At 39.7% G+C, this 25,826-nt stretch overlaps 1 protein-coding gene and 1 long non-coding RNA gene across 2 annotated transcripts; both read right to left on the bottom strand.

The window, feature by feature from the left end:
- Nucleotides 1–7,636: 7,636 nt before the first annotated feature.
- On the bottom strand, nucleotides 7,637–10,024 carry LOC129363504 (uncharacterized). Its single transcript, XR_008606325.1, has 3 exons — nucleotides 8,172–10,024; nucleotides 7,823–8,057; nucleotides 7,637–7,709 (listed from the first exon to the last, which is right to left on the bottom strand). It is a non-coding gene; the product is annotated as an uncharacterized LOC129363504 (long non-coding RNA).
- Nucleotides 10,025–14,815: 4,791 nt separating this feature from the next.
- LOC129365627 (uncharacterized) lies at nucleotides 14,816–23,734 on the bottom strand. The gene is made up of 17 exons (XM_055038963.1): nucleotides 23,724–23,734; nucleotides 21,654–22,008; nucleotides 21,496–21,555; nucleotides 21,381–21,416; nucleotides 21,224–21,284; nucleotides 21,031–21,137; nucleotides 20,668–20,940; nucleotides 20,477–20,570; nucleotides 20,283–20,350; nucleotides 19,963–20,202; nucleotides 18,479–18,544; nucleotides 18,257–18,391; nucleotides 18,103–18,165; nucleotides 17,885–18,022; nucleotides 17,279–17,355; nucleotides 16,646–16,853; nucleotides 14,816–15,286 (listed from the first exon to the last, which is right to left on the bottom strand). Exons 2-17 carry the CDS (start codon nucleotides 21,729–21,731, stop codon nucleotides 14,816–14,818), a joined length of 2,175 nt encoding a protein of 724 aa, XP_054894938.1. The 5' UTR covers nucleotides 21,732–22,008; nucleotides 23,724–23,734.
- Between the last annotated feature and the right edge of the window lie 2,092 nt (nucleotides 23,735–25,826).

Below are 25,826 nucleotides of genomic sequence, written 5' to 3'. Positions count from 1 at the left end.
GCCAAAGTGTGCCCGTCGATTTGGACCCAGCGTTCTGATGCTAAACATTAGCATCCATGCTAAAGAAAGCTGCAATGTCATCAATACCATGTGGAGAGTCACAAGCATGACTTACTGCATTAAGTAAGGGAAATAGCGAATACCTCATGCAAGGTAAAAGGCTAATGCTAATGCTCTACCTTGCTGTGCAAGACAGTGCCCTAACTTGAGAAGAAAAGATAATGCAAGCTAATATCATTGCAGCGCCCGTGGCGCTGCATTAGCCACAGACGAATCTCAAGGCTTTTATTTTGGAATTTTCAGAATGCTTAATTTTAAATGGTCAATGTAATCCCATGTACAACAGTGATTTGGTTAAATCAGACATATAATGGTCAAAAAAGCACTTACTTAATATAAAAATTGTCAAGGCTTTTATTTTGAAATTTGTTTAAAGCTTAATTTAAAATTGCCAAACTAATTCCATGTGTAACAATGGTTGGTTAAAATGAGTTATAAAAGGCCCAAAACACAGGCAGTTCTGAAGTCCAGCTTTTTCCTCTGAGTTCTGCCATGTTAGAACTACAGTGATGCGTATTTGTAGTCCTAACCACTGGCCCTGCTGTGTTCCATTGCTATGGTAATGGATCCTCTGCAGGCTGTGAGTCAGGAGGGGGAGACATAATTCTATCAGTTTGAGGCAGCCATTTTCACTAAAATAGGCATGAGTCAGAAAGGAATCTTAAGACTTTTATTTTGAAATTTTCATTAAGCTTCATTTTAAATGTCCAAAATGATCCAAAGTTTTACAGTGGTGTATATAAAAAAAGTCACATAAAGCCCAAGAGAGCAATTACGTGATATAAAAGAATTTCAGGGCTTTTATTTTGAAATTTTCATTCAACTTAATTTAAAATTGCCACACTAATCCCGTGTGTAACAATGGTTGGATAAAATCAGTTATAAAATGCCCAAACACAAGTAGTTCTAAAGGCCAACAGCTTCCTCAGAGCTCTGCCATAGTAAAAACTACAGTGATGCGTATTTGTAGTCCTAACCACTGGCCCTGCTGTGTTCCATTGCTATGGTAATGGATCCTCTGCCAGCTGTGAGTCAGACAGGGGGAGACTTAATTCTATCAGTTTGAGGCAGCCATTTTCACTAAAATAGGCATGAGCCAGAAAGGAATCTTAAGGCTTTTATTTTGAAATTTTCAGTAAGCTCTTTAAATGGCCAATCTCATCCATGTTTAACACTGATTGGGTTAAATCAGTTATATAGTGGTCAAAAGAGCAATTACTTGATGGGAAAATTGTCAAGGCTTTTATTTTGAAATTTACATTAAGCTTAATTTTAATGGTAACACTAATCCCATGTGTAACTATGGAGTTTTGAAATCAGTTCTAAAATTCCCAAAAACCAAGTACTTGTCATGGCCAGCTGATTACTCATCAGTAGTAACTGACAGTTCCACCATGTTGTAGTTTTTATATTCACCTATGACCTCTTCTGTAGGCACTGAGAGTTCCGCCATGTTGTAGTTCTAACGTTCAGGAATTGTAGTTCTAAAGAGCAGCTCAGTCCTCCTCAGTAGTAACTGACAGTTCCACCATGTTGTAGTTTTTATATTCACCTATGACCTCTTCTGTAGGCACTGACTGTTCCGCCATGTTGTAGTCCAAACCTGCAGTTATTGTAGTTCTAAAGAGGTCAACTCTCATGTCGGTGTGACACACAAGGAGAGACTTAATTCTAAATGCTTGAAGCAGTTATTTTTTCTGAAAGGCCTGAGAGAAATATTCAAGCTTTCATTTTGAAATTTTTATTAAGCTTAATTTAAAATTCACATACTAATCCTGTGTGTAACAATGGTTGGTTAAAAATAGTGATAAAAGGCCAAACACAATGTAATTCTAAAGGCCAGCTCATTCCTCCTCAGTAGTAACTGACAGTTCCGCCATGTTGTAGTTCTGACAATCAGCTCTGACCTCTTTTGTAGGCACTGAGTGTTCCGCCATGTTGTAGTTCTAACCTTCAGGAATTGTAGTTCTAAAGAGGTCAACTGTCATGTGTGTGAGGCAGAGACAGATTTCTATCTTTGTGAGACAGCTCAGTCAGTTATAATGGAAAAAGCAGCCCGAACAACTCCTTGCCGTTCAGAAACCGTGATACGTATCAGAAAACCGTTTGAAGCGTATGAGAGAGCTATTTTTTGTCTCCGATAGTCCTGCAAATCAAATCTGTAGCTCATTCACAGTAATTACAGCGATGAGAGAAAAATGGTGTGCGTTGAGGTCTGAAATTTTCCAGAAAAGTATGAAAATATATGGTGGAGAGCGTCAGTTAGGCTGGAACTTGATTTTGCTCTAAAGCACCTTGACAGAAAACCGTAAGCCCTAGAAAAATTTTGAAAACATTTTACCGGAGCAGACATACGTATCTATGTCTTGACCGAGTTTGATACCGATAGCACGATATTTGTGGGCGTGGCAGCGATTTCAAAATTTATTTGGGGTCAGAAATCCACTTCATTTTTCACTCTAGCGGAGCGGCAGTTGGTGGCAGTTATGCTCTGCGTTTCGGCAGTTGGAAATTTCGCTCGTTTTTCGCTTTTTACGTCGCCGTCGTAACGCCGATTCCCCATAAAAGTAATAGCTCCAATGCCGGGAACAAGCCGCACGTTTTGATACCACTTTTGTGGGTGGGCTCGCAGCGGTGCGAGCCGCATTAACGGTAGCGGAAGAAGAAGTTATAATAATAATAATAAAGAGGCGTTCTATTGGGTGTAGATTAATAGGTGCCTGCCATGCAATGCATGGAGGCAGTGACTGACTTGCTTCGCAAGTCAGTCACTGCTCTCCTTATGCATTGCTAGGCAGGCCCAATAACTAGAAAATTTCTGAAGAAATTTAACCGGGGCCTGCCAAAGTGTGCCCGTCGATTTGACCCAGCGTTCTGATGCTAAACATTAGCATCCATGCTAAAGAAAGCTGCAATGTCATCAATACAATGTGGAGAGTCACAAGCATGTATAGTAAATATGGGTAATAAGTAAGAGAAATAGCTAATACCTCATGCAAGGTAAAAGGCTAATGCTAATGCTCTGCCTTGCTGCGCAAGGCAGAGCCCTAACCTGAGTGGAAAGAATCATGCAGGATAATCTTATTGCACTGCCTACGGCAGTGCACTGGTGGGAAACAGAGAAATGCTAATGTTTGTGCTAATGCTAATGCACTGTCTTGCTGCGCAAGACAGTGTCCTAACTTGAGAGGAAAAGATAATGCAAGCTAATATCATTGCAGCGCCTGCGGCGCTGCATTAGCCACGGCCAGATCTTAAGGCTTTTATTTTGAAATGTTCAGAATGTTTCATTTTAAATGGTCAATGTAATCCCATGTATAACAGTGATTTGGTTAAATCAGACATATAATGGTCAAAAGAGCACTTATTTAATCTAAAAATTCTCAAGGCTTTTATTTTGAAATTTTTTTAAAGCTTAATTTAAAATTTCCACACTAATTCCATGTGTAACAATGGTTGGTTAAAAATAGTTATAAAAGGCCCAAATCACAAGCAGCTCTAAAGTCCAGCTTTGTTCTCTGAGTTCTGCCATAGTTAGAACTACAGTGATGCGTTTTTGTAGTCCTAATCAGCTGGCCCCTTTGTGTTCCGTTGCTATGGTAATGGATCCTCTGCCAGCTGTGAGTCAGACAGGGGGAGACTTAATTCTATAAGTTTGAGGCAGCCATTTTCCCTAAAATAGGCATGAGCCAGAAAGGAATCTTAAGGCTTTCATTTTGAAATTTTCATTGAGATTAATTTTAAATGGCCAATCTCATCCCATGTTTAACACTGATTGGGTTAAATCAGTTATATAGTGATCAAAAGAGCAATTACTTGATGGAAAAATTGTCAAGGCTTTTATTTTGAAATTTACATTAAGCTTAATTTTAATGGTAACACTAATCCCATGTGTAACTATGGAGTTTTGAAATCAGTTCTAAAATTCCCAAAAACCAAGTACTTGTCATGGCCAGCTGATTACCCCTCAGTAGTAACTGACAGTTCTGCCCTGTTGTAGTTTTTATATTCACCTATAACCTCTTCTGTAGGCACTGAGTGTTCCGCCATGTTGTAGTTCTAACGTTCAGGAATTGTAGTTCTAAAGAGCAGCTGATTCCTCCTCAGTAGTAACTGACAGTTCCACCATGTTGTAGTTCTGACAATCAGCTCTGACTCTTTTGTAGGCACTGAGTGTTCCGCCATGTTGTAGTTCTAACCTTCAGAAATTGTAGTTCTAAAGAGGAGGTCAACTATCATGTCAGTGTGACACACAAGGAGAGACTTAATTCTAAGTGCTTGAAGAAGTTAGTTTTTCTGACAGGCCTGAGAGAAATATTCAAGGTTTTATTTCGCTTAATTTAAGCTTAAGCTTAATTTAAAATTGCCAAACTAATCCTGTCTGTAACAGTGGTTGCTTACAATCAGTTATAAAAGCCCAAACACAATGTAATTCTAAAGGCCAGCTGATTCCCCCTCAGTAGTAACTGACAGTTCCACCATGTTGTAGTTTTTATATTCACCTATGACCTCTTCTGTAGGCACTGAGTGTTCCGCCATGTTGTAGTTCTAACCTTCAGAAATTGTAGTTCTAAAGAGGAGGTCAACTGTCATGTTAGTGTGACACACAAGGAGAGACTTAATTCTAAATGCTTGAAGAAGTTAGTTTTTCTGACAGGCCTGAGAGAAATATTCAAGGTTTTATTTTGAAATTTTCATTCAGCTTAATTTTAAATGTCCAAAATAATCCAAAGTTTAACAGTGGTTCTGTTAAAAAAGTCACATAATGCCCAAGAGAGCAATTACGTGATATAAAAGAATCTCAGGGCTTTTATTTTGAAATTTTCATTAAGCTTAATTTAAATTGCCACACTAATCCTGTGTGTAACAATGGTTGCTTAAAATCAGTTAAAAAGCCCAAAGACAATGTAATTCTAAAGGCCAGCTCATTCCTCCTCAGTAGTAACTGACAGTTCCACCATGTTGTAGTTTTATATTCACCTATGACCTCTTCTGTAGGCACTGAGTGTTCCGCCATGTTGTAGTTCTAACCTGCAGTCATTGTAGTTCTAAAGAGGTCAACAGTCATGTGTGTGAGGCAGAGACAGATTTCTATCTTTGTGAGACAGCTCAGTCAGTTATAATGGAAAAAGCAGCCCGAACAACTCCTTGCCGTTCGGAAACCGTGATACGTATCGGAAAACCGTTTGAAGCGTATGAGAGAGCTATTTTTTGTCTCCGATAGTCCTGCAAATCATATCTGTAGCTCATTCACAGTAATTGCAGCGATGAGAGAAAAATGGTGTGCACTGAGGTCTGAAATTTCCCATAAAAGTATGAAAATATATGGTGGAGAGCGTCAGTTAGGCTGGAACTTGATTTTGCTCTAAAGCACCTTGACAGAAAACCGTAAGCCCTAGAAAAATTTGAAAACATTTTACCGGAGCAAACATTCGTATCGATGTCATGTCCGAGTTTCATACCGATAGCACGATATTTGTGGCGTGGCGGCAATTTCAAAATTTATTTGGGGTCAGAAATCCACTTCATTTTTCACTCTAGCAGAGCGGCAGTGGTGGCAGTTATGCTCTGCGTTTCGGCAGTTGGAAATTTCGCTCGTTTTTCGCTTTTTACGTCGCCGTCGTAACGCCGATTCCCCATAAAAGTAATAGCTCCAATGCCGGGAACGAGCCGCACGTTTTGATACCACTTTTGTGGGTGGGCTCGCAGCGGTGCGAGCCGCATTCGGTCTACGGAAGAATAAGTTATAAGAACTAGAAAATTCCTGAAGAAATTTAACCGGGGCCCTGCCAAAGTGTGCCCGTCGTTTGGACCAAGCGTTCTGATGCTAAACATTAGCATCCATGCTAAAGAAACCTGCAATGCCATCAATAGCACGTGGATAGTCACAAGCATGACTTACTGAGCATAGGTAATAAGGGAAATAGCTATTACCTATTTCATTTAAGGTAAAAGGATAAAGGTAATGCTTTGCCTTGCTTGCACAGCAAGGTGTCAGACTGTCTTCAGTCTGACACCGTCTCAAAAGAGAAGTTCAGATCTCTTAAACTGAAAGACTTTTATGCTTCGAAGCCACATTTCCAAACTTCCGGTGGATGCCGCAGAAGATGGCATTGTTTGGCTTACCTTCATGTGTGAGCAGATTTTCAGCGTCATAAACATCAACAAAGCTCATCACAGATCCTGGTTAACTGACAAACATCTCAGATCTGTTCTGAGAATTGCCACAACAAAACTAACTCCAGACTTTGATGCACTGGCAAAAAAGTGAGAACAACACTGTTCCCACTGAGATGTAAGTTTCTCTAGTGTGTTATGAAAAAAAAGCAACTCTAGCATTTACGCGCAGCAGCGATACAGTAGCTTAATTAACATGCCGCACATCGCTCTCAATTTAAAGATCCCTTTCTTTCATTGGGTAATAATATTGAAACGATTCTGTTTTAGTTCTGCTTGGTTCCACATGGTTATGTGTTATAAGTTACATTGTGTTCCTTATTGTTACATGTAGCGTTATTTACTTCCTCTGACTCAGCTGACTTCCACTCACACGTGATTGGTCTGTCATGACGGTGGGGGTGGGAGCAGCAGGGCGGTGTTCGGTTGCCAGTTACGCTGCTCTTATTCTTATTTCCAATAAACCCTGTTTGACGGGACTACAGCTGCAGTGTTGGCATCATTACAATATGTTCTGAAATATATACTTTGAAAGTGATTCCGTTTATCTATTTCCACTAAATGTTGATTTCTTTTAAATTTGCACCTTCAATTGTGTCTGTTTTTCCATACATTTCAATACCCAGGTTTAATAAATTACATTGTGTGTCCAAATGCTCCTGGCCTCTCTGTCAAATTACCCATTCTGGCCCGCTAGTCAAAAACTTTGCAAACCCCTGTGTTAGAGCCATTACAAATAAGCATGTGAAGAATCACAAGCATGTTGACTAACATGTTAAAATTAGTGTACAAGCTAAAATTAGCCAAAATGCTAATGTAAGCCTAAATACTATTAATATTATAATTCAATAATAACATTAGTTAATTATATATATTTTTTATTTCGTTCATTTTTCTTTGAAATCAAAAAAAATATTTTTAAATATACATTAGTGACTATTGTCACTTAAGGCAAATGAATGTAGTTCATAATAGTGACAAAATTTTTAAATGAAAAAACCCACACACACAACAGATCACAGTTTAAAAATATATATTGAAGTCAAATTAAAGATTTCTACAAACTTTTTACAAGTAAAGATTACAATGAACCAAAATTACAACATTTAAAGAATACAATAAATTTCAGAACTTGATATCTCTGCAATAAAAAACTATCTTTTTTTATTTACATGTGTCCTGTCCGGCCGTGTGGCACTCAGGGTTGTTGCCTGAGTGTCAATGTAAGGCCTGACAGATTTAATCTCACAAGTGAAACATGGCTTTGCCACGATGATCAACTTGTCATAAATATCAAACTATTATACATATATACATACATGAAACATATATTAAACTATATTCTTACATGAAACTATTTTAAATATATACATACATAAAAACTATTTACAACTGTAGAAAAAAAAAGAAGAAAAAACAACCGCTGCTCCAAAGCTTTCATTTGGGATCCAGTCTATGTGACATCACAGACTCTGTAGTAAAAATACAGAAAAAAAAAAATTAATATTCATGACATTTTTAAACATCTGTAAAATTTAAACTTTGTTTAAATAAAGATTTCAGAATGATTAACAGATATAAATACCAATATGACCCAAGAAAAAAGGTCATACATCCACTGGATTCCTCCTATCAAACCTAGATATACAACGTTATCAATCTCAACTTAAAATAAACCAAATTGGCAAATAAATTAGCCTTCATTTGTTATGTACTTACCTGGTCAGATTGTCCCACCTGGAACATTCAAAGAAACAAGAACTCCATCTCCTCAGATTGTATGAGGCCCAAGTCCATGAAGTAGGTGAGGATTTCCTGGACTGAAAACACACAAGTCATTCCATCAATAGACAGCTATTACCAACAACAAAAAAAGTAACAACTTGTAAGGTTGCTACAACTTAGATACATTTTCTACATCTTATGGGCCAAACCTCAAGGTCTTGTTTCCTCTCTGTCTTCTTGGCAGCCTCCAAGGATCGTTTTACGTGGAAAACCCTGCAAGAACAGACTAAAACTGGGAGAACAAAGGGTTAATTCCACCAAAACCAAACAAATTCTGACCAGATGGAGGGAGTCCAACAGGACAAAAGTGAGCCAAACTTTTGTCCTGCTTGTGAAGTGAAGATAATGTAGCCACTGGGGGGCTGCAGCATTAAAAAGTTCAGTGTGACTGAGGAGAGATTGAAACAAGGAGAGCTTTAATTAAGTGACGCAAACGGTGAAGAATAAAAACGTAGTTCCGCAAAAAATTTAGGCATATTTGAAGGGAAAAATTGATGTTAACTGTATTAGAAAAATTACGAAAACTTTATGGTCCCCATTTCAAATCATTTTAATTTCAAATAGAACAGAATATACATATAGTAACTGATTGTCTTATCTACTGCTCCCTGGTGCAACATTTCCAGCAACTACTCTGACAGTGAACCGATAAGTGTTTCAAGATCAGCCACTTTCGTATTCACAAAGCTCAAACAGTTTCATGTGCAAGTACAAAACCTGTTTATGAAGCCTCTTCTACAGAAGTAAATAAGTTTTGAAAAGATTCACTAAGTGTACAAGAATCTCTTATGCCGACAACAAAATCCACAAGCATACACCATAATTCAGAAATGTGTACAATGAATAAATACATATGAAATCCACTGCAACAATGATCAAGAAAACGATCCACGCTATCATAATTATAAAAGCAAACAGTCAAATGAAATGACATTAAAAACGACTAGAGATTCCAACATTTTCTCCAAAAAGAATTTCATGTCATGATTTCAGGGTTAAGATTTACAGTGCTTACAAAGTAATCATACCCCTTGAACTGTTCCATATTGTTACATTGCAACCACAAATATATTTCATCCAAATGTAATATGAAAGACCCATGACGTAGAACCCTTATGATTAAGTGAGACTGTTTGATTCAGTGTTCCCAGCCTTTGTTCAAAAAGGAGGACCGGGGGGTGTGATGTCTCCCTCGCAAGGTCTATTTGGGGTTCATGGAGAGGACGGTCCATCAGATAGCCGAAAGTCGGATTCGAGAAGAGCAGTGTGGTTTTTGCCCTGGTCATCTAACATTGGACCAGCTCTATAGCCTGAGCAGGGTCCTGGAGGGTGCATGGGAGTTCACCTAACTCCCATGCAGGTGTTGGGTCTACAGATGTTTTGTGGACTTGGAGAAGAAGTTCGACTGTTTCCTTCGGGGAGCAAGGGGTGGGTTCTCTGGGAGTATGGGGTCCCGGGTCCTTTGATACAGGCTGTTAGGTCCCCATATGACACCAGTGTCAGAGACTGGTGTGCATTGCCAGCAGAGTCAAGCTCGTTTCCTCGGCAAAATCCAACTCTAAGCAGAAATGAGCTTGACTTACTGCCAATAATGCAGACCACGTTTCTGTAAGGTTGCACAGAAACCTTACAGCCCGTATCAAAGGACTTGGACACCATACTCCATGAGAACTCCCACAAAGTTCCCAGAGGGACCCTGTGAAATGCCTTCTCAAAGTCCATAAACACATGTAGATTGTTTGGACGAACTCCCATGCATTCTCCAGTATCTTGATGACCCTCCTTTCCAGGACTCCAGAATAGACTCTACCAGGGAGGCTTAAAAATATGACAGATTTTTTTGCAAATAAACTGAAAAGTGTGTATTACTTAGTACAGGTGTGTCAAACTTATTTTTGTTTTGGGCCAAATCAAGATTATGAAAGCTCTTAAAGGGCCAGTTGTGCCAGAATGTGTTGATAAAGCCTGTTCACAAACTGTTAATATGTCAATAAATTCTTAAAATTACATAATATTATTGAACTTCTTTTCAGTCCCTTCAGGAACTAATAATAAATTTACTCGCTGTATAAATCATGGACTATAATCATACATTAACTAAATTCTCAAGAAACTGGAGGGACTGATTGATATAAATTGGCAGTAAACAGATAAAAACTGCATTGATATGATTGATAATATAATATTTAATCACACTTAGTGTTAGTATAGTCTGTGGAGGGCCACATAAAAAGCAACGGCGGGCCGGATTTGGCCCGGGCCTTGAGTTTGACACATGTGACTTAGTATATACCTGCAAAAATAAACAAATATTTCTCCTCTCCACTGTTTTTCCATAGTTGTGGTTGTAATCTGATAAAATATGGAAAACTTAAAGGAACATGACTCCTTTTGCAAGCCACTGTAGATGCAACTTATACTGAAGCCAACACACAGTATGTAGGATTGTGGTAGCTGTAGTAATTCTGCAAGATACCTGATTGGACACAATATTCTGGATGGGAGATGTAAATATGATCAAGAAGAGTATGTTTTTCTGTGGTTGGATCAGAGATAAGTTGCATAAACCCTTTGGCTCTAAACAACTGATTGATGGCTTTTTTCCCAGGAGGAATAATGTCCTCATTAAAGTCTCCTAATACGACAACGGGATGAATAGCCATTGAATTCAGGCCAACCAAGAGGCTCTGCAGATTTCTTAAAAATGTTCCAAGATCATAACTTGGTGGCCTGTAAACTGTCGCGATGACTGCACTGATTGGGGTGTCCACTTTTACAACATTAAATTCAAGATCTGTAACCTCGTTAAAGAATCTCCGTTCCTGCGGTTGGAGAAGACTCCGGCAGTAAGTCGCTACTCCCCCACCCTCTTTGGTGGCAATGTCGACTCTGTTCGAGTAGGAGACATGTCTGTTCCGTGAAAAAAGAATAGCCCTCCATTTGGCAGGAAGCTGGAACAGAAGATCCAAACAAATGAGTCTCCGTAAGGCATAAGATATCTGCCAACATGAGTTCATGATGTTGTTTCATGTCCTCAGAGTGACAGACAAGGCCTTCGACATTGTGGTGGACAATCGTTAATGTTGCACCCTGAAGACCTGACTGAAAATGCAAGAGTGGTCTGGTGTGCAAAAAAATGTTGCTGGTCTCATTGATTCCATCGCTGCTCTAATATTTTCATCAGCGTAGATCTTATTTTCATCGAAATCAATGATTTTAAGTCCTTCCAGGGAAGTTGTGCGACTGAGAGCTACATATGCCATACCAGGTTCAAAAATGCGCTTCAAAGAAATGACTGCAGACTTCATAGTCATTCCTTGGACTTTGTGTGCTGTACAACCAAAGGCTAACCTAATTGGAAATTGCCGTCGTACCTCCCTTTACGCTACTCTGTTCCTCAAATCTCTCAATATAAACAAAGCCATCTGGTTTACCCCGAATCTTTTTTGTATGTCCAGCAAGAGGATTGTCCAATTTAAGTCCAATTAACTTTACGCTAGTCTTTCCGTCTTTGGTACTGGTGACAATATCAGCTATGGTGCCAAATGTTCCATTCACAAGACCGTCCTCTACATCCAAGTTTCTTATAATCATTACTCTAAAACCCAAACCAGCCTGTATGTTGTTAGACAAGTCTCGCTTGTTGCCCGCTATGCAACAGCCCAGGTTAATCATGTTTCCGGTCTTTGTAATTCTTTTGTAGTCCTCTGCCTGGATATCAACTGTTACTGCACCTAAAGAGGCCACAACTGCTGCATTATGGGTGTCCACCTGTTTGTTTGTTGCAAAAATGTGTAGGACATCCATAGGACACTCTTTGGGCTCAGTAACAGCTTGAATCAAAAGAGTCTTGTCATCATCACTGAGCAAATTCGCTTTACCTTTAACTCTAATCCGATTCAGGAGCTCCGCAAATGCTCTCTCATCTTTCTGCCGCATGATTTCGGTCAGGCTGATCATCTGGAAATTTTCATTCCATATCAAGCATGCCGTCCTCGGCGACACAAAGAGGTTTTGCCCGTCCAAGGGGAGGAAGTTGGAAGAAGTCCCCCACAGCAAGAACAGAGACCCCACCCATGAACCTGTTGTTCCCCTTTATTTGTTGAAATCTCCAGTGAAACATATGCAAGCAGGTCTTTGGAGACCATGGAGATTTCATCAATGATCAAGATTTCCACACTAGAAAGAACTGCCCTCACTTCATCCAATGAATTTCCAAGGCCTTTGTATGGTGGTTTTAAACTTTTGGGTAGTTTCAAGATGGAATGTAAAGTCTTCCCCGATATGTTGTACGCAGCAGTACCAGTAAAAGCTGTAAGAAGCACAGTGGGCTTGGACATGTCACCAATATCAAGAAGTCTAGGAAGCTGGCGCAAGAGCTTGGTTGCCTCCTGGTAAACACATTTGATTACATGAGATTTACCACAGCCAGCTCCTCCTGTCAAGAAATAAAAGAAAGGTTCTGGGTTGTCACCCCAGACGCGCTTCAGACACCAATCGCGAATGGTGTAAAACACGGATGCTTGAGTCTCGTTTAAACTCCTGTACATTTGTCTGATGAAATCAGGGCTCAATTTTGGAGCTTCAATTTTTGGCATGTCTCCAATATTGACATCAATTTCAATCTGGAATAGGGTCTTGCTCTTCATCTTCTTCAAATGGTGGTCGCTCAGCAGCGCATTCTAAATTGTCTAATTCAACCTCTGGCGCAAAAGTGTTCCAAGCATTACGAACCGGTCCTTGCTTTTTCAATTCTTCCATAATTTTGTCAATTTTTTTACCCTGCCCTTCATACCTTTTGCGGTTGAAATCCACATACATTTTAGCCTGATATCTACCACGGAAACCGTTGTTGTAAAATGCTTCGTAGGTTGTGTGTTCCTCAGTTTTAAGGTCCTCATCTCTTCTGTGTGGACAATATAACTTTAGAAGCCGTCTATAAAATTTTTCGGGTGTTTTTTTCTCCGAGAAACGAGTAAATCTGATAACTGCAGGTTTGCCCATCGTTCTTTTCTGGATGAATCCTGCATCATTAAGTAGGGGAATTGCATTTGGCCCTTGAATTTGATTGCCATATAAAACGCGGTACTCTGATGCAAATTCTGCCAGGCACATGTGTTCAAATTCTAACGTTTCTGGTCTGTTTAGATATTTTTCCGGCAATCCTGTCATCCACACATTTTCCTCATCTGGAGACATGTTCACGAGTTTACTCATCGGAAGGCTCATTTTTACACCGTCATCTGTTTGAAGAAAAAGAACACTACGCGAGGATTTTTTGAGAGGTAGGCTACAAGTGCGCGCAACCGATTCTTGAGCACTAACCTCTCTCTGTTTTGAATAAGCCTGCATAATCTTTTTCATTTCATCGCGTTCGCTAACATTGGTCGCCTTTAAATCATCAACAACAGATTTGAGGAACTGTGCCATTTCATGCTCTGGCTTGGCTATGTAGGACATCATGTACTCGATGCAGCTGTACTCATCAAGCACATACTGAATGTCCATGTTGGCATTCCGCACGCAAAAGATCAGGGTTGTACCCGTTCACCCAACTATCTTTAGGATCACGTTTCATCATTACCACCATTCCAGAAGTGAGAGCATCAACGTGGCCAATGTACTCTTCTTTGGTCATGTTACAAGCCTGGAGTAACTCTGACAAATTGCTGAATGATGATTTTTCGTCCTTCAGTAAATCCCTGATTGGTTTCAATTTCTTCTTAGCTTCTCTTTGTAGGTTTGAGATGAATGGTGATCTGGATTTTTTGGACTTTCTCCTACCTTTTTGCTTAATTTGTTTTGGTTTTCATCATCATTTTCCAGATCAAAGTCAATCACTGGGACGGTAATTCTGGTGCGGTCCATTGGTAGTTTAGGGAATCCAAATCGGCATTCAACATTACCTTTTTTGCATGATTTTGAATGATTTTTGCTGTGCATTTGAACCTCTGTTACAATTTTGTGGAGCTCTGGATCTCTGATTTCATCAGGCAACTGACAGGATATGTATCGATCGATGAACTTTATGACTTCATCGCAACATGCAGGGTCTTCCATTTCAGGTGCATCCTTAATCCATATCACAGCATGTATATGGGGTGAACCCCTGGCCTGAAATTCCACACGATAAAAGTAATCGTCAACTGGTCCAATGGGCTGTGCAGGGGAAAGAATGAGGTCTAAACAGTGCGTCCACTCTCTTTTCAAACATGCGCATGACGGTGACAGGGTTGCTCCTAAGAATGTCACACTTTGCATTCCAGTCAAGCTCAGAAAAACTTACCTGCTCTCCATGTTGAGCTTTGATCGCCTCAATGACTTCTGGCCATCTCATTTCAGCAGCAGAGAACGTGCAAAAGAAAGTGGGCTTTCCAAGTTGCCTCACCATGGCGTGCAAATCACGTAATCCTTTTTCCCAATAAGCGGGAGTTCCTCTTAAAGGCTGCATGAAACGAGTGGCCTCTTTATTTTGTATGAGTTTTTCCAACTCCTCTTTGTCTTGTAGCATTTTGCTGGAAATATTTTTCCATCTTTGGTGCTTGGTTTCCCTTTTCTAGTCTGAATGGACATACTATTATTGGCAATATGAGTTTCAGTAACAAACTGAGCAAAGAAAAGGTAACTCTGGTCTTTTGCAAACCGAGTATCTATTGAAAAGAGCCGTACATTGAAATACATACTTGGTGAAAGTCCAACACGGCGGGATTCATCTAATGTGTTTGCTCCAGTTGGGAAATGTACAGGATAAGCCTTGGCTTCAAGTCTCGGAACACTGAAGAAAGAGACAGGCTTATTCCCCTGGGCTGGCGCAATGCTGAAAATTCCTTCTCCATGACAATACTTCCTGTGCTATGTCAGGAGGCTGCATGCAGGTGTCCAAGATCAGACCAGGTCGAAGTGCCTGATGCTCTGCCCCTATGTGGTCAGGTTGCTGGTCTGCTGCTGCATCCATTTCAGCCTCCTCTGCTTGTGTATCCGAGTCCTCAACTGGCTGATCCTCTTGAAAACAGTCAAACGTTGCGCTTTCATTTATACTTACCTCTTTGTAATCTGGATGACTCTCTTTAAGCTTTCTCAGTCCAGCTAAGACATTTTTCATGTTGACTGTGTAAAAGTACTGGTAACCTTTGTACTTGGTTTTCCTCTTCAGCTTCACCTGTAAAAGCTGAGCTTCCTCACGGGGCCTCGGAAGACTGTTTACCACTGTTTCCATGTCAGAAGGAACACAGACAACTGCTCCATGTATTGCCCTTTGTTGTCCCTTGGGCAAAGAAACAATTTTTGCAAAAGGTAGAATTTTTGCAATTAGTTGTCTTTCAAGTACATTCAATTCCGCAAGCTCTATGGGAACAGGCGCTAAGTGAAGGTGATTGGCAGCAGCAATGGATGGCATCTTTCCTCTATTTAGATGGCTGTCACAAGTATAACAGATCCACTCACCCATCCTCTCTTTGGGTACAGAACACGGGGTTGAGCACCCAGATCCACACACATGAACATACGTACCCGTTAGACAATCAGCTACTATACGCATATTCTTGGTATATTTATCTCGTTTACATTGCTTTACTTGATTGGGAAAAGAGCTCTGTGACACACGGTGCAAACATATGTCGGTCCGTTTTGTATGTTCTTATGAAAGTTTTGTATTGCAGCTTTCATTTCGTCACTCATCAAAGGGCATGGAGTTTCAAAGTGAAAGCCTACATTTCTCCTGTATTTTCTTCTGATTCGTAAAGCATGCTGCAGTGTCAAATTTTTGGAAAGTGCTTGTCTTGATAGTCTGGCTCTTCTGTTAGCAGTACATTTTTCATTATGTTTGACCCGATAACCAGGTTCACAATGATATTTCACCTTCATATATTCACGCATATTTTTTTTTGTGTTGGCTACTGAAGACTGGATCATCTCTGAATCGACTGCTAATGTATGATTTTTGTTTGCTTCTAAAGGCCGGATCATCTCTGAATCGATTTCTGATATATGATTTTTGCCTGCTTCTAAAGGCCGGATCATCTCTGAATCGATTCCTAATGTATGATTTTTGTCTACTTCTAAAGACCGGATCATCTCTGAATCGATTCCTCATGTATAATTTTTTTCTGTTTCTAAAGACCGGATCGTCTCTGAGTCTTTCCCTAATGTATAATTTTTTTCTGTTTCTAAAGGCAGGGTCATCTCTGAACGTTTACTCATATACTCAGCCATGTGGGCTTTATGACTGGCTCTGAAGCTGTGGACAAAGTTGAATCTGTACTTAATGTAATTTTTCGTTGCTTCCGGAAAGATTCATCAGTCCTATATCTATCTTTTAACTGATCCTTCCTCTCTGCTTGATGAAGAATGTATGTTTCTTTTAAGGCCTGTAGCTTTTTCGTCCTAAATGTTGGAGATTTGAGATATTTTTCTTTTTCTGATGAACTTTGTTTAATTTTATTGACTACATTCTGTCCCTGTTCTGTTTTATTCTGTTCCTAATTTTTTTTCTATTGGCTTTTGGAACTTTTGACACATTTGGAATGGTTGGAATCGTTTCCTCTAATACATTTCCAACTTCCCTAAGCCAAGGAGGCATTTTCTCTTCAGAGGTGCTCTCTGGTTTGAAAACAGATGGACTTACTTTTGTTGCTCCAGGTGAAATATTCTGAAAGGCCAAATCCTCAGAAGGGTCTTCGTTGTCCCTGACAAAACCTACTGGCACAAACTCATAGGTGGCATTGGGGCCGCGGTTTCGAAAGAGCTTAAGCAGATGGTTGACCATGTCAGACAGGTTGCAGAAAGTCATCATCACTGCAGTTCCGCTGGGTTGGGGCAGGCCTGAGGAATTTCTTGAATGGGAATCAAAAACTCCAAATCGACCGCTTCTGTCCCTGAAAACTGCAATGCACTCTGGAGTCACCAAAAGAAAAGCATGGGTGACATTTTCCATCAGGCATTCCAGTTGCAGGGCAAGAGGCAAACCAAATTGGCTCCCGCTACCAGCAAAAACATGACCTACCCTTAAACCAGTTGTGTGTACTGCATAGATGTTCCTGTCTGTCAGCACATGGTCAGGCATCTCTTCAAACGTCAAGTGATTGTCACGAAACGTTCCATCACTGATCAGTTGCTGTTTAACACCGACATAAAGTTGGTCTCCTTTTTCAATCACTCTATCAAGCAACACTGTGTCAAACTGCAACCCCTCATTGTGGTACGCTAAAAATGTGAGTGCCATGCATGTACACTGGTGATTGGGGAAAATGCAGCATACCTGTTGTCGGCCTGGGAATGAGTAGCACTTACCACAAGGACAGGTGAACCGCTGATCCCGGGTTCCAGCGCCGAAGCCTGTAACATAAAAAAAGTAATTACTTATATAAATATTCACCTGATGACTACCCATCACCAATTAGGCTAGTTGTAAACATGTATTTTGAAAAAGAGTAATCAATTACTCTGGCGATAAATAAATTGAAATACAATTTTCATAAAGTAACATAATGGTAAGTATTTTCACAGCAGTAATGGATCAGTTTTCAAGATTAATACATATGTTCATATTTGTGCATCTCAAATTCACTTTTCTGTACTTTAGAAATTAATCTAACAATACTAGCAAACATTTTGAAATAATATTCAATTTAATAAAAATAAAAAAGACACAAATAATAAAGCAGCACACCCACAAAGTCAAAAACTTGAAAACACACATTTTCTAAAATATATAAACGCACTTTGTACAGCCATTTGTAGCTTTTGTGCTAATGTGAGTGACATAATCTTTGGCACCTTCGTCATACACAGAACCACGTATGCTAACTTTCTCCACAACACGTTGCAACCATTTGTTGTGACTAAGATGGTAGGAAGGAGTTACCTGGCAGCTCCCATCCCGGACCTGGTCCTCCAGTGGCACGGAAGAGGACTCGGCAGGGGCCTCGACGTCCGTCGGGGGGACCGGTCTCCGTGCCTGGCGACGAGCTGGCGTGGTGGTCTCTCTCGGCGCTCCCTCCATCTATAAATCAATAGAAGCTATTAACATATACATTTCATTATCTTAAAGTCAGTGATATATTTTCTGAAACAGTGTCACACCTGCTGCTCCACCGGATTCAGCTGGGAGGGATCAGAAATTGGACGACGCCTCGGACTCGTCTTCTAATTAAAAAATAGAAGAAATTATGTGATTGTTAAAATCAACCATGGCATATCAAATTCAAATTATCATTTAAAAAAAAAATTTAAATACCTTCTTCCTCGTCGGAGAACATGTAGGTAACGGAGCGTCACGGCCAGACGCAGGAACGATCCGGTCCATCTCCTCCAGCAACGTTGGGCTGAACCACACCGGATTCGGGGGGATGGAAGAATCCAGCAGGTCTCCCTGTAAAATAACAAAAATAGCTTAAAATAGATTCATTTGTACTCTGAGAACATAACATGTTTTGCTTTGAGGTGAAGAAAATCATACCTGTTGGTCAACCACCCTCCCAGTGGCGTGTGGACAGCCATCACCACCCTGGACACCACGCGATGTCTGTAAACAAAGAAAAAGTATTTTCAGTGGCAGCAAACCCTCTGGTTCCAGGACATACATGTATAGTCATTTTGAACAAACTTTGATTTTACCTTTGAATTTCCTCAACAGAAAACATATCAATGCTATATTTTCTTCAGCACAACCTAAACTGTATGAAATGACACTTTTTTCCCCTTTTGGACATACTGTTATTACACATACAGGAGTTACAAAACATTCAAGTTTGAAAAACGTTTATTTTTCACAGTGAAACTTACAGAGGGTTTCTACCTTAACTCCTGGAGTTTACAATGGCTGGAAGCTGCTGGGGGAGTCGCACTACCTCATCCCCTGGTGATCGGCTTCTTCCAGCTGCGCAGTGCCGCCATTCCTCTCCTTGGACCACAAGTACCTGCCTCTACCCTACCGATGCGCCATCTTACCTTTTATTCCTCACATTATCTAAATTTTTAATAAAACTGCCATCAACATCGTCTTAATCTTTACTGTGCCTCAGATTGTGGCTGCAAAATTCCCTCATTATATTCAAGTTAAAAAAGAGCAAGCCTGTCTCTTGCACATTTGTTAGTTGCATAATTGTTCATATACAATGACCAGACAGTGAGTTTCTTTACTTTACTAGTTTTTTCTGGACTCATTCTAGTTGACCTCTGTCCTGTCTGCGGTCATGTTGTCATTCATAGATTAACATATAAGTGCACATTTTGTTATTTTGTCTTGTTATTTTATATTTAGTTACATTTTTAAACTACGTACAATATCACAGTCATGTATACATTTTCATAAATGTTATATTCCTTATGGTTTCAATTGTGTCAACTAATATTTGGACGAACCATCTTTTTGGCAAAAGTAAGCAATTTTTCCTTAGGCACCAATAAAGTATACACAATTCTAAAAAATACGTACTAATTATGAAGTGTGTGTCACAGATTTCTGTCAAACCAATCAATATTTTACCGTTTTTGCCATTACGCTGGTCCCGCTTGTCACAGTTGCTCTTTTCATCATTACTTGCACAACTTTCCCCCATTCCGTTTCAATAAAATACAGCCCATACTTATTGTTTGGAAATTTCAAATAACAAAGAGATGTCATTTTGCATTTCATATTTACATTTGTAAGCCAATTCCCTTTCACATTCTCAAAATAGGCGGTTTTTAACATTTACATGATTTTTTTTTGTTTACAAAATAGACTTAATTATTTTAGCATAACTCCAGTTTTACTTTCCCCTCAACACAATTAAAAAACTGGTACATTGTTTACAATCAGGGCTTTAAAGAAAAGTTGAAATATCGAATCAGGGAGGCACACACAAAACAGACATGTTAAAAAGTGATACACATTCATGGACTCTTAAAGAGTTAAACATGCAAAATTTTGCTTAAATCAACAAAGCATGTATTTAGTACCTTTCGGCGAACCACAGTCCAGTCGAAGGGGTCCGAACGACGCGGAGCAGCCACCTCGCCAACCACAACCAGCCAGGGCAGGGGACGTCTCACCGCGGGGGGGGAAGCCGTCCCAGGGGGGGGAGGAGCCAACATCACAGGAGCTGGGGATTTCGGTGCACTTAACTCAAGTTGCGAGCAGACCGCAGCCTGAAGCAACTGAGAAAGGACTTCCATCCCCGGACGGTCGCTCAGGTGAACCTACGAGTTATAAATACATTTTATAAAATACAGTACGCCCAAACAACACTTTTACAATTATAAAAATCAATTCAACTTACGCCATCCCTGCTCCACAAGGCTAGGCTGCTCAGCGGGAAGTGTTCAGTGACAGGGATGTACCGAACACCTAGAGAGAAATAAAGGAAAATTTAATTCTTAATGTCAGTAACAATGTAGTAATTTCAGATAATGTAGATTCAAAAGGATAAATAAGTAAATTTTAGTCTGAACACAAATTTTGTACGTCACTTACTTCTCTGAGCAGCCACACGTTGAAACTCCTGCCGCAGCAGCTGTTGCACACTTTCCTCCACGCAAAGGCGTGGTGGAAAGTCCACAACGACCACCTGTAAATTTCAATCCAAAAAAAATGAAGCAAATTAACATATGCCAAGATTTCAGATATATTTCATCATGAATAAATGCAGTGAATATTACACTTACATTAGCAGAGAGGTTGCAGACGGTACGCAACAAAGCCCCGAACGCCGCTCCGGCCTCCACGAAGGTCCTGCTGGCGGTCAAGTTGTTACTTGGGGCCAGAAGACAGATCACCTCGGGGGGCCGAGGCAGAACTGCATCCAGCACCTCAAGCCGCAACTCTTCCGCAGAGGCCCCGGGGGATGCAAGCACCCCTAAGGAGAAGTCGCCCTTTGGCATGGTAGAATACCCATCCACAATAGCACGCAGATGGGAATCACCAACCAAAAGAGCAAACTGAAAAAGAAAAACAAACATTTAAGTTTGCTTATAGAATTTTATCATTCAAACCAAGATTTGTGTATGAGACGGGACAAAAAAAAATACCTTCTTCTCCAGAGCCTCGGCAGTAGGCAGAACCAACTTGCAGCTCCGTCTGGTCACCCGGGAGGCTGGCCACGTCTGGACCCGATGGCGATGCCCCGTCCCACGGCCTGTTTAGAGACGTGCACTTATCAATACTAGGCTTTCATGCCTCTGAAAATTTAACAACAAAACAACAAAGATTTTATCTACATACGTGACCCAGGAGAGGTCGATGGCACACGGGGCTCCTCCTGGCGCACCACGGGAGGCGACATCTGCAAAACAATTATTACAAAATGTTTAGATTAATTACAAACATAACTGTATTGGGTTATTTTAATTAAATGATTCTGAACTTGTCATGAACATACCTGGTCGGGCAGGCCACCCTCCAGCAGTCGCGACGTCTAAAGACATAAATAAAATTAGTAAAGCAAATGATGTTATTCAACGATAAGTTGCTAAAATGTAAAATTATAGCCATACCTTCTTCGGCGGGGACCGAATCGGGTTCCAAGCACTGGACGTGAGCGGTGGTGTCTCAGGCTGTAAACACAGAAATGATTATAATCATGTTTAAAGTCAAAACTACAATAAGAACTACCATTAGACAAAAACAATTTCTGCAATGTGTAATTATATACCTTGGCGACGTCCGGCACACTCTCCAGCTTCCTCCATCTCACCTTGGCCGCCTCCGAGCGTCGTCCTCGACGTGGCATCCTGAAACACCACAGTAGAAAAGGAGACAACTGCGGGGGAAAAGTGGTTATTTATGAAGAAAAATGAAATGAAGTAATATATATGAAATTAAACTGTGTTTGTGGCACTAGGTGTCTGTGTATGTGCGTGTTAGTGAATGTGTGAATGTTAAAATGTGATTAAACTTGTCTGAATATGTATTGATGGAGTAATAAGATGCTGTAGTGATGTCAATGTGATTTGCAGCAAGTCGCACTGGAAAACTTCGAAATCGCACAGTCTCGCACAAGTGAAAAGCTGTAATGAGAAGAAAAATACATAACAATTAAAAAAGGCTTACAAAAATAACTAATAGACAAATAACTTGTTTTTCTTAAATACAAGGACTAATTTCAAACTCTTCTAAGGCATCTAAATATGATTAGGGTCTTTTCCACAACTGGAACAAACATCAGTACATAATACAACTTGTTCTAAAATCTAATTAAAAACACAGACTAAACTAATTAATCTCTACATTTTCATATGTAAATGGAGAAAAATAAAGTTTAATCAAATGAACCAAGTCTTTCACTGTATAAGCTCTTTAAAGTAAATTATAAAACTTGTCAAACATCAATATTACAAACCTATGGAAATACACAATATTAGCTTGGTGTGTTGTAAATTAGATTTTTCATTTGAATTTTAAAAAATTATAAAGTTCATAAAGTGACTGCAGCAAGTGTTTTTTGTTTTTTTCATCATTATGTAATACATTTATTTAAGGCAAAACAAAACATCTGACTTTATTTACTCAATCAGAACCTCTAGGTCAGGGGTGTCTAACTCAAATACACAGTGGGCCAAAACTTTAAATTGAACAAAGTCGCAGGCCAAGGTTGAACAAATGAATCTTTTAATATGGACCCAAACAAGTTCTAAAATAACAATAAATATTGAACAAGCAAAGCTTATCTAACTTAAAAGTGCAGGTGTGCAAAATTGAGTTGCTAATATTAATAAAACATATTATATTAAATAAAATATATTTAATATATGAAATAAAATATTAAATATATTAAATAAAATTTAAATACACATTTAATGCCTCCTTTCTGACGTAAATGTCTAATATTAATTTGAAATTGCCTCGCGGGCCAAATATAATTACACTGCGGGCCAAATTTGGCCCGCGGGCCAGAGTTTGACACCTATGCTCTAGGTCACATGTGTCAAACTCAAGGCCCGGGGGCCAAATCCGGCCCGCTGTAGCCCTTTATGTGGCCCTCTAGAGTCTAGACTAAACACTAAGTGTGATTAAATATATTATCAATCATATTGATGCAGTTTTTATCTGTTTACTGCCAATTTATATCAATCAATCCCTCCAGTTTCTTAAGAATTTAGTTGATGTATGATTATAGTCCATGATTTATACAGCGAGTAAATAAACAGTCACATTTATTATTAGTTCCTGAAGAGACTGAAAAGATGTTCAATAATATTATGTAATTTTAAGAATTAATTGACATATTAACAGTTTGTGAACAGGTTTTATCAACACATTCTGGCACAACCGGCCCTTTAAGAGCCTTCATGATCTTGACTTGGCCCAAAACGAAAATGAGTTTGACACCCCTGCTCTAGGTTCTCCGTGTCCGAGTGACGCTGCAAATCCGCTCAGAAGTTACCGCAGCTGCTGCGCTTCAGACCGTAATATGGATAATATTCCCCAAATTGGACAAGAACCGAATAAAGTCACATATTAACCTGTTATAGAGAACTAATAAATCACGTAAAGCCTCGTGAGGGTCAGAAATAACGTGAATAAATTCAGAAAAATCTTATTCCATCAAGCTAGCAAGTACGCTATCAGAGCCACGACGAAATATCGCGCAGTAAACTTTTAAAATCAACCACCTTTGTCAACGAACAGTACATCTAACAACTACAAACAGTTATGATAATATTGTACTGAAATAAAAATTGTAAATACTATATATTATGGATAGATCACAAACACGTCTTACCTTGACCGAAGCAGACTCGGAAGCAGAACGTTCCAGAAAGTTCCAGCCCGCTTGGGAATATGTGTCAGCCAATCAGAAATTGGTGTATGACGTATGCTCTTGCTGACCAGTCAGCTTTACAAAATAACAATTTTAAAAGATGCAACACAATAACAATTGTAAACATAGCTGTCGGAATCTGCACCTTACGTCACAGGCATAGATACAAGATGTTACATGTCAACCAATCAGAGACTGACATTTTCCAGCGTGTATGGCATAGGCTTCTGTTGACCACCAGCTTCACAAAAAATAAATAAATAAATAAAATAAAATAAAAAATAGAATATTTTAAGAGACATAGCCTAAAAATTACTTGTTTAGACAAAGGTAAGGTTCCCTATGATTATATTTAATCTACGTGACAGACGTAGACACAAGATATTACATATAAAAAAGAAATCAAATATTGACATTTTCCAGCGTTTATTAAATACTCTTATTCTAACCTGGGAGAATAAATAGAAAAAATATTATCTTAGGAAAAGGCTAATGCTAATTAAACAGCATTACCCTTGTTCTGCAAGGCAGTGCATTTGTGGGGGGACTAACATGCTAATGTATGTGTTGAGATCTGTGCTTACCTATTTACCATATTTAAAGTAAAAGGCTAATGCTAATGCTCTACTGAACCCTAACCTGTGAGAAAAAAATAATTCAGGATAATGCAGGATAATCTTATTGCACTGCCTAAAGCAGTGCACTACTGGGTAACAGTGAAATGCTAATGTTTGTGCTAATGTTAATGCTCTGCCTTGCTGCGCAAGGCAGAGCCCTAACCTGAATAAAAAGTGGGGAACAGTGAAATGCTAATGTTTGTGCTAATGTTAATGCTCTGCCTTGCTGCGCAAGGCAGAGCTCTAACCTAAGAAAGAAAGATCATGCTGGATAATCTTATTGCACTGCCGTAGGCCTAGGGCAGTGCACTAGTGGGGAACAGTGAAATGCTAATGCTAATGTTAATGCTCTGCCTGAGTGAAAAAGATCATGCAAGCTAATATATTGCAGCGCCCGCAGCGCTGCATTAGCCACAGATGAATCTTAAGGCTTTTATTTTGGAATTTTCATTAAGCTTAATTTAAAATTGCCACACTAACCTGTGTGCAACAATGGTTGGTTAAAATCAGTTATAAAATGCCCAAACACAATGTAATTCTAAAGGCCAGCTCATTCCTCCTCAGTAGTAACTGACAGTTCGCCATGTTGTAGTTCTGACAATCAGCTCTGACTCTTTTGTAGGCACTGAGTGTTCCGCCATGTTGTAGTTCTAACCTCAGGAATTGTAGTTCTAAAGAGGTCAACAGTCATGTGTGTGAGGCAGAGACAGATTTCATATCTTTGTGAGACAGCTCAGTCAGTTATAATGGAAAAAGCAGCCCGAACAACTCCTTGCCGTTCGGAAACCGTGATACGTATCGGAAAACCGTTTGAAGCGTATGAGAGAGCTATTTTTTGTCTCCGATACCTGCAAATCATATCTGTAGCTCATTCACATAATTGCATGATGAGAGAAAAATGGTGTGCGCTGAGGTCTGAAATTTTCCATAAAAGTATGAAAATATATGATGGAGAGCGGCAGTTACCTGGAACTTGATTTTGCTCTAAAGCACCTAGACAGAAAACCGTAAGCCCTAGAAAAATTTTGAAAACATTTTACCGCAGCAGGCATGCGTATGATGTCATGTCCGAGTTTCATACCAATAGCACGATATTTGTGGGCATGACAGCAATTTCAAAATTTATTTGGGGTCAAAAATCCACTTCATTTTCACTCTAGTAGAGCAGCAGTTGGTGGCAGTTATGCTCTGCGTTTCGGCAGTTGGAAATTTCGCTCGTTTTTCGCTTTTTACGTCGCCGTCGTAACGCCGATTCCCCATAAAAGTAATAGCTCCAATGCGGGAACGAGCCGCACGTTTTGATACCACTTTTGTGGGTGGGCTCGCAGCGGTGCGAGCCGCATTCCGGTCTACGGAAGAAAAATAAAGATTATAACTAGAAAATTCCTGAAGAAAATTTAACCGGGGCCCTGCCAAAGTGTGCCGTCGTTTGGACCAAGCGTTCTGA

This window comes from Poeciliopsis prolifica, unplaced genomic scaffold (assembly GCF_027474105.1).
Source record: "Poeciliopsis prolifica strain line A6 unplaced genomic scaffold, Auburn_PproV2 SCAFFOLD001, whole genome shotgun sequence".
In the NCBI taxonomy this organism is placed as follows: domain Eukaryota; kingdom Metazoa; phylum Chordata; class Actinopteri; order Cyprinodontiformes; family Poeciliidae; genus Poeciliopsis; species Poeciliopsis prolifica.
Note: the sequence above shows the minus strand (reverse complement) of the source record. Positions and strands in the feature narration are given on the sequence as shown.

Excerpts from the sequence above, each read along its gene's own strand:
- LOC129365627 (XM_055038963.1), bottom strand. The coding sequence starts at position 21,731 with ATGCCACGTCGAGGACGACGCTCGGAGGCGGCCAAGGTGAGATGGAGG. Across the intron at positions 20,941-21,030 it reads CCGAGGCTCTGGAGAAGAAG|TTTGCTCTTTTGGTTGGTGA; the intron begins GTATTTTTTTTT and ends TTTCTTTTTCAG. Across the intron at positions 18,166-18,256 it reads GTTCTCCGACGAGGAAGAAG|AAGACGAGTCCGAGGCGTCG; the intron begins GTATTTAAATTT and ends TTTTTTAATTAG.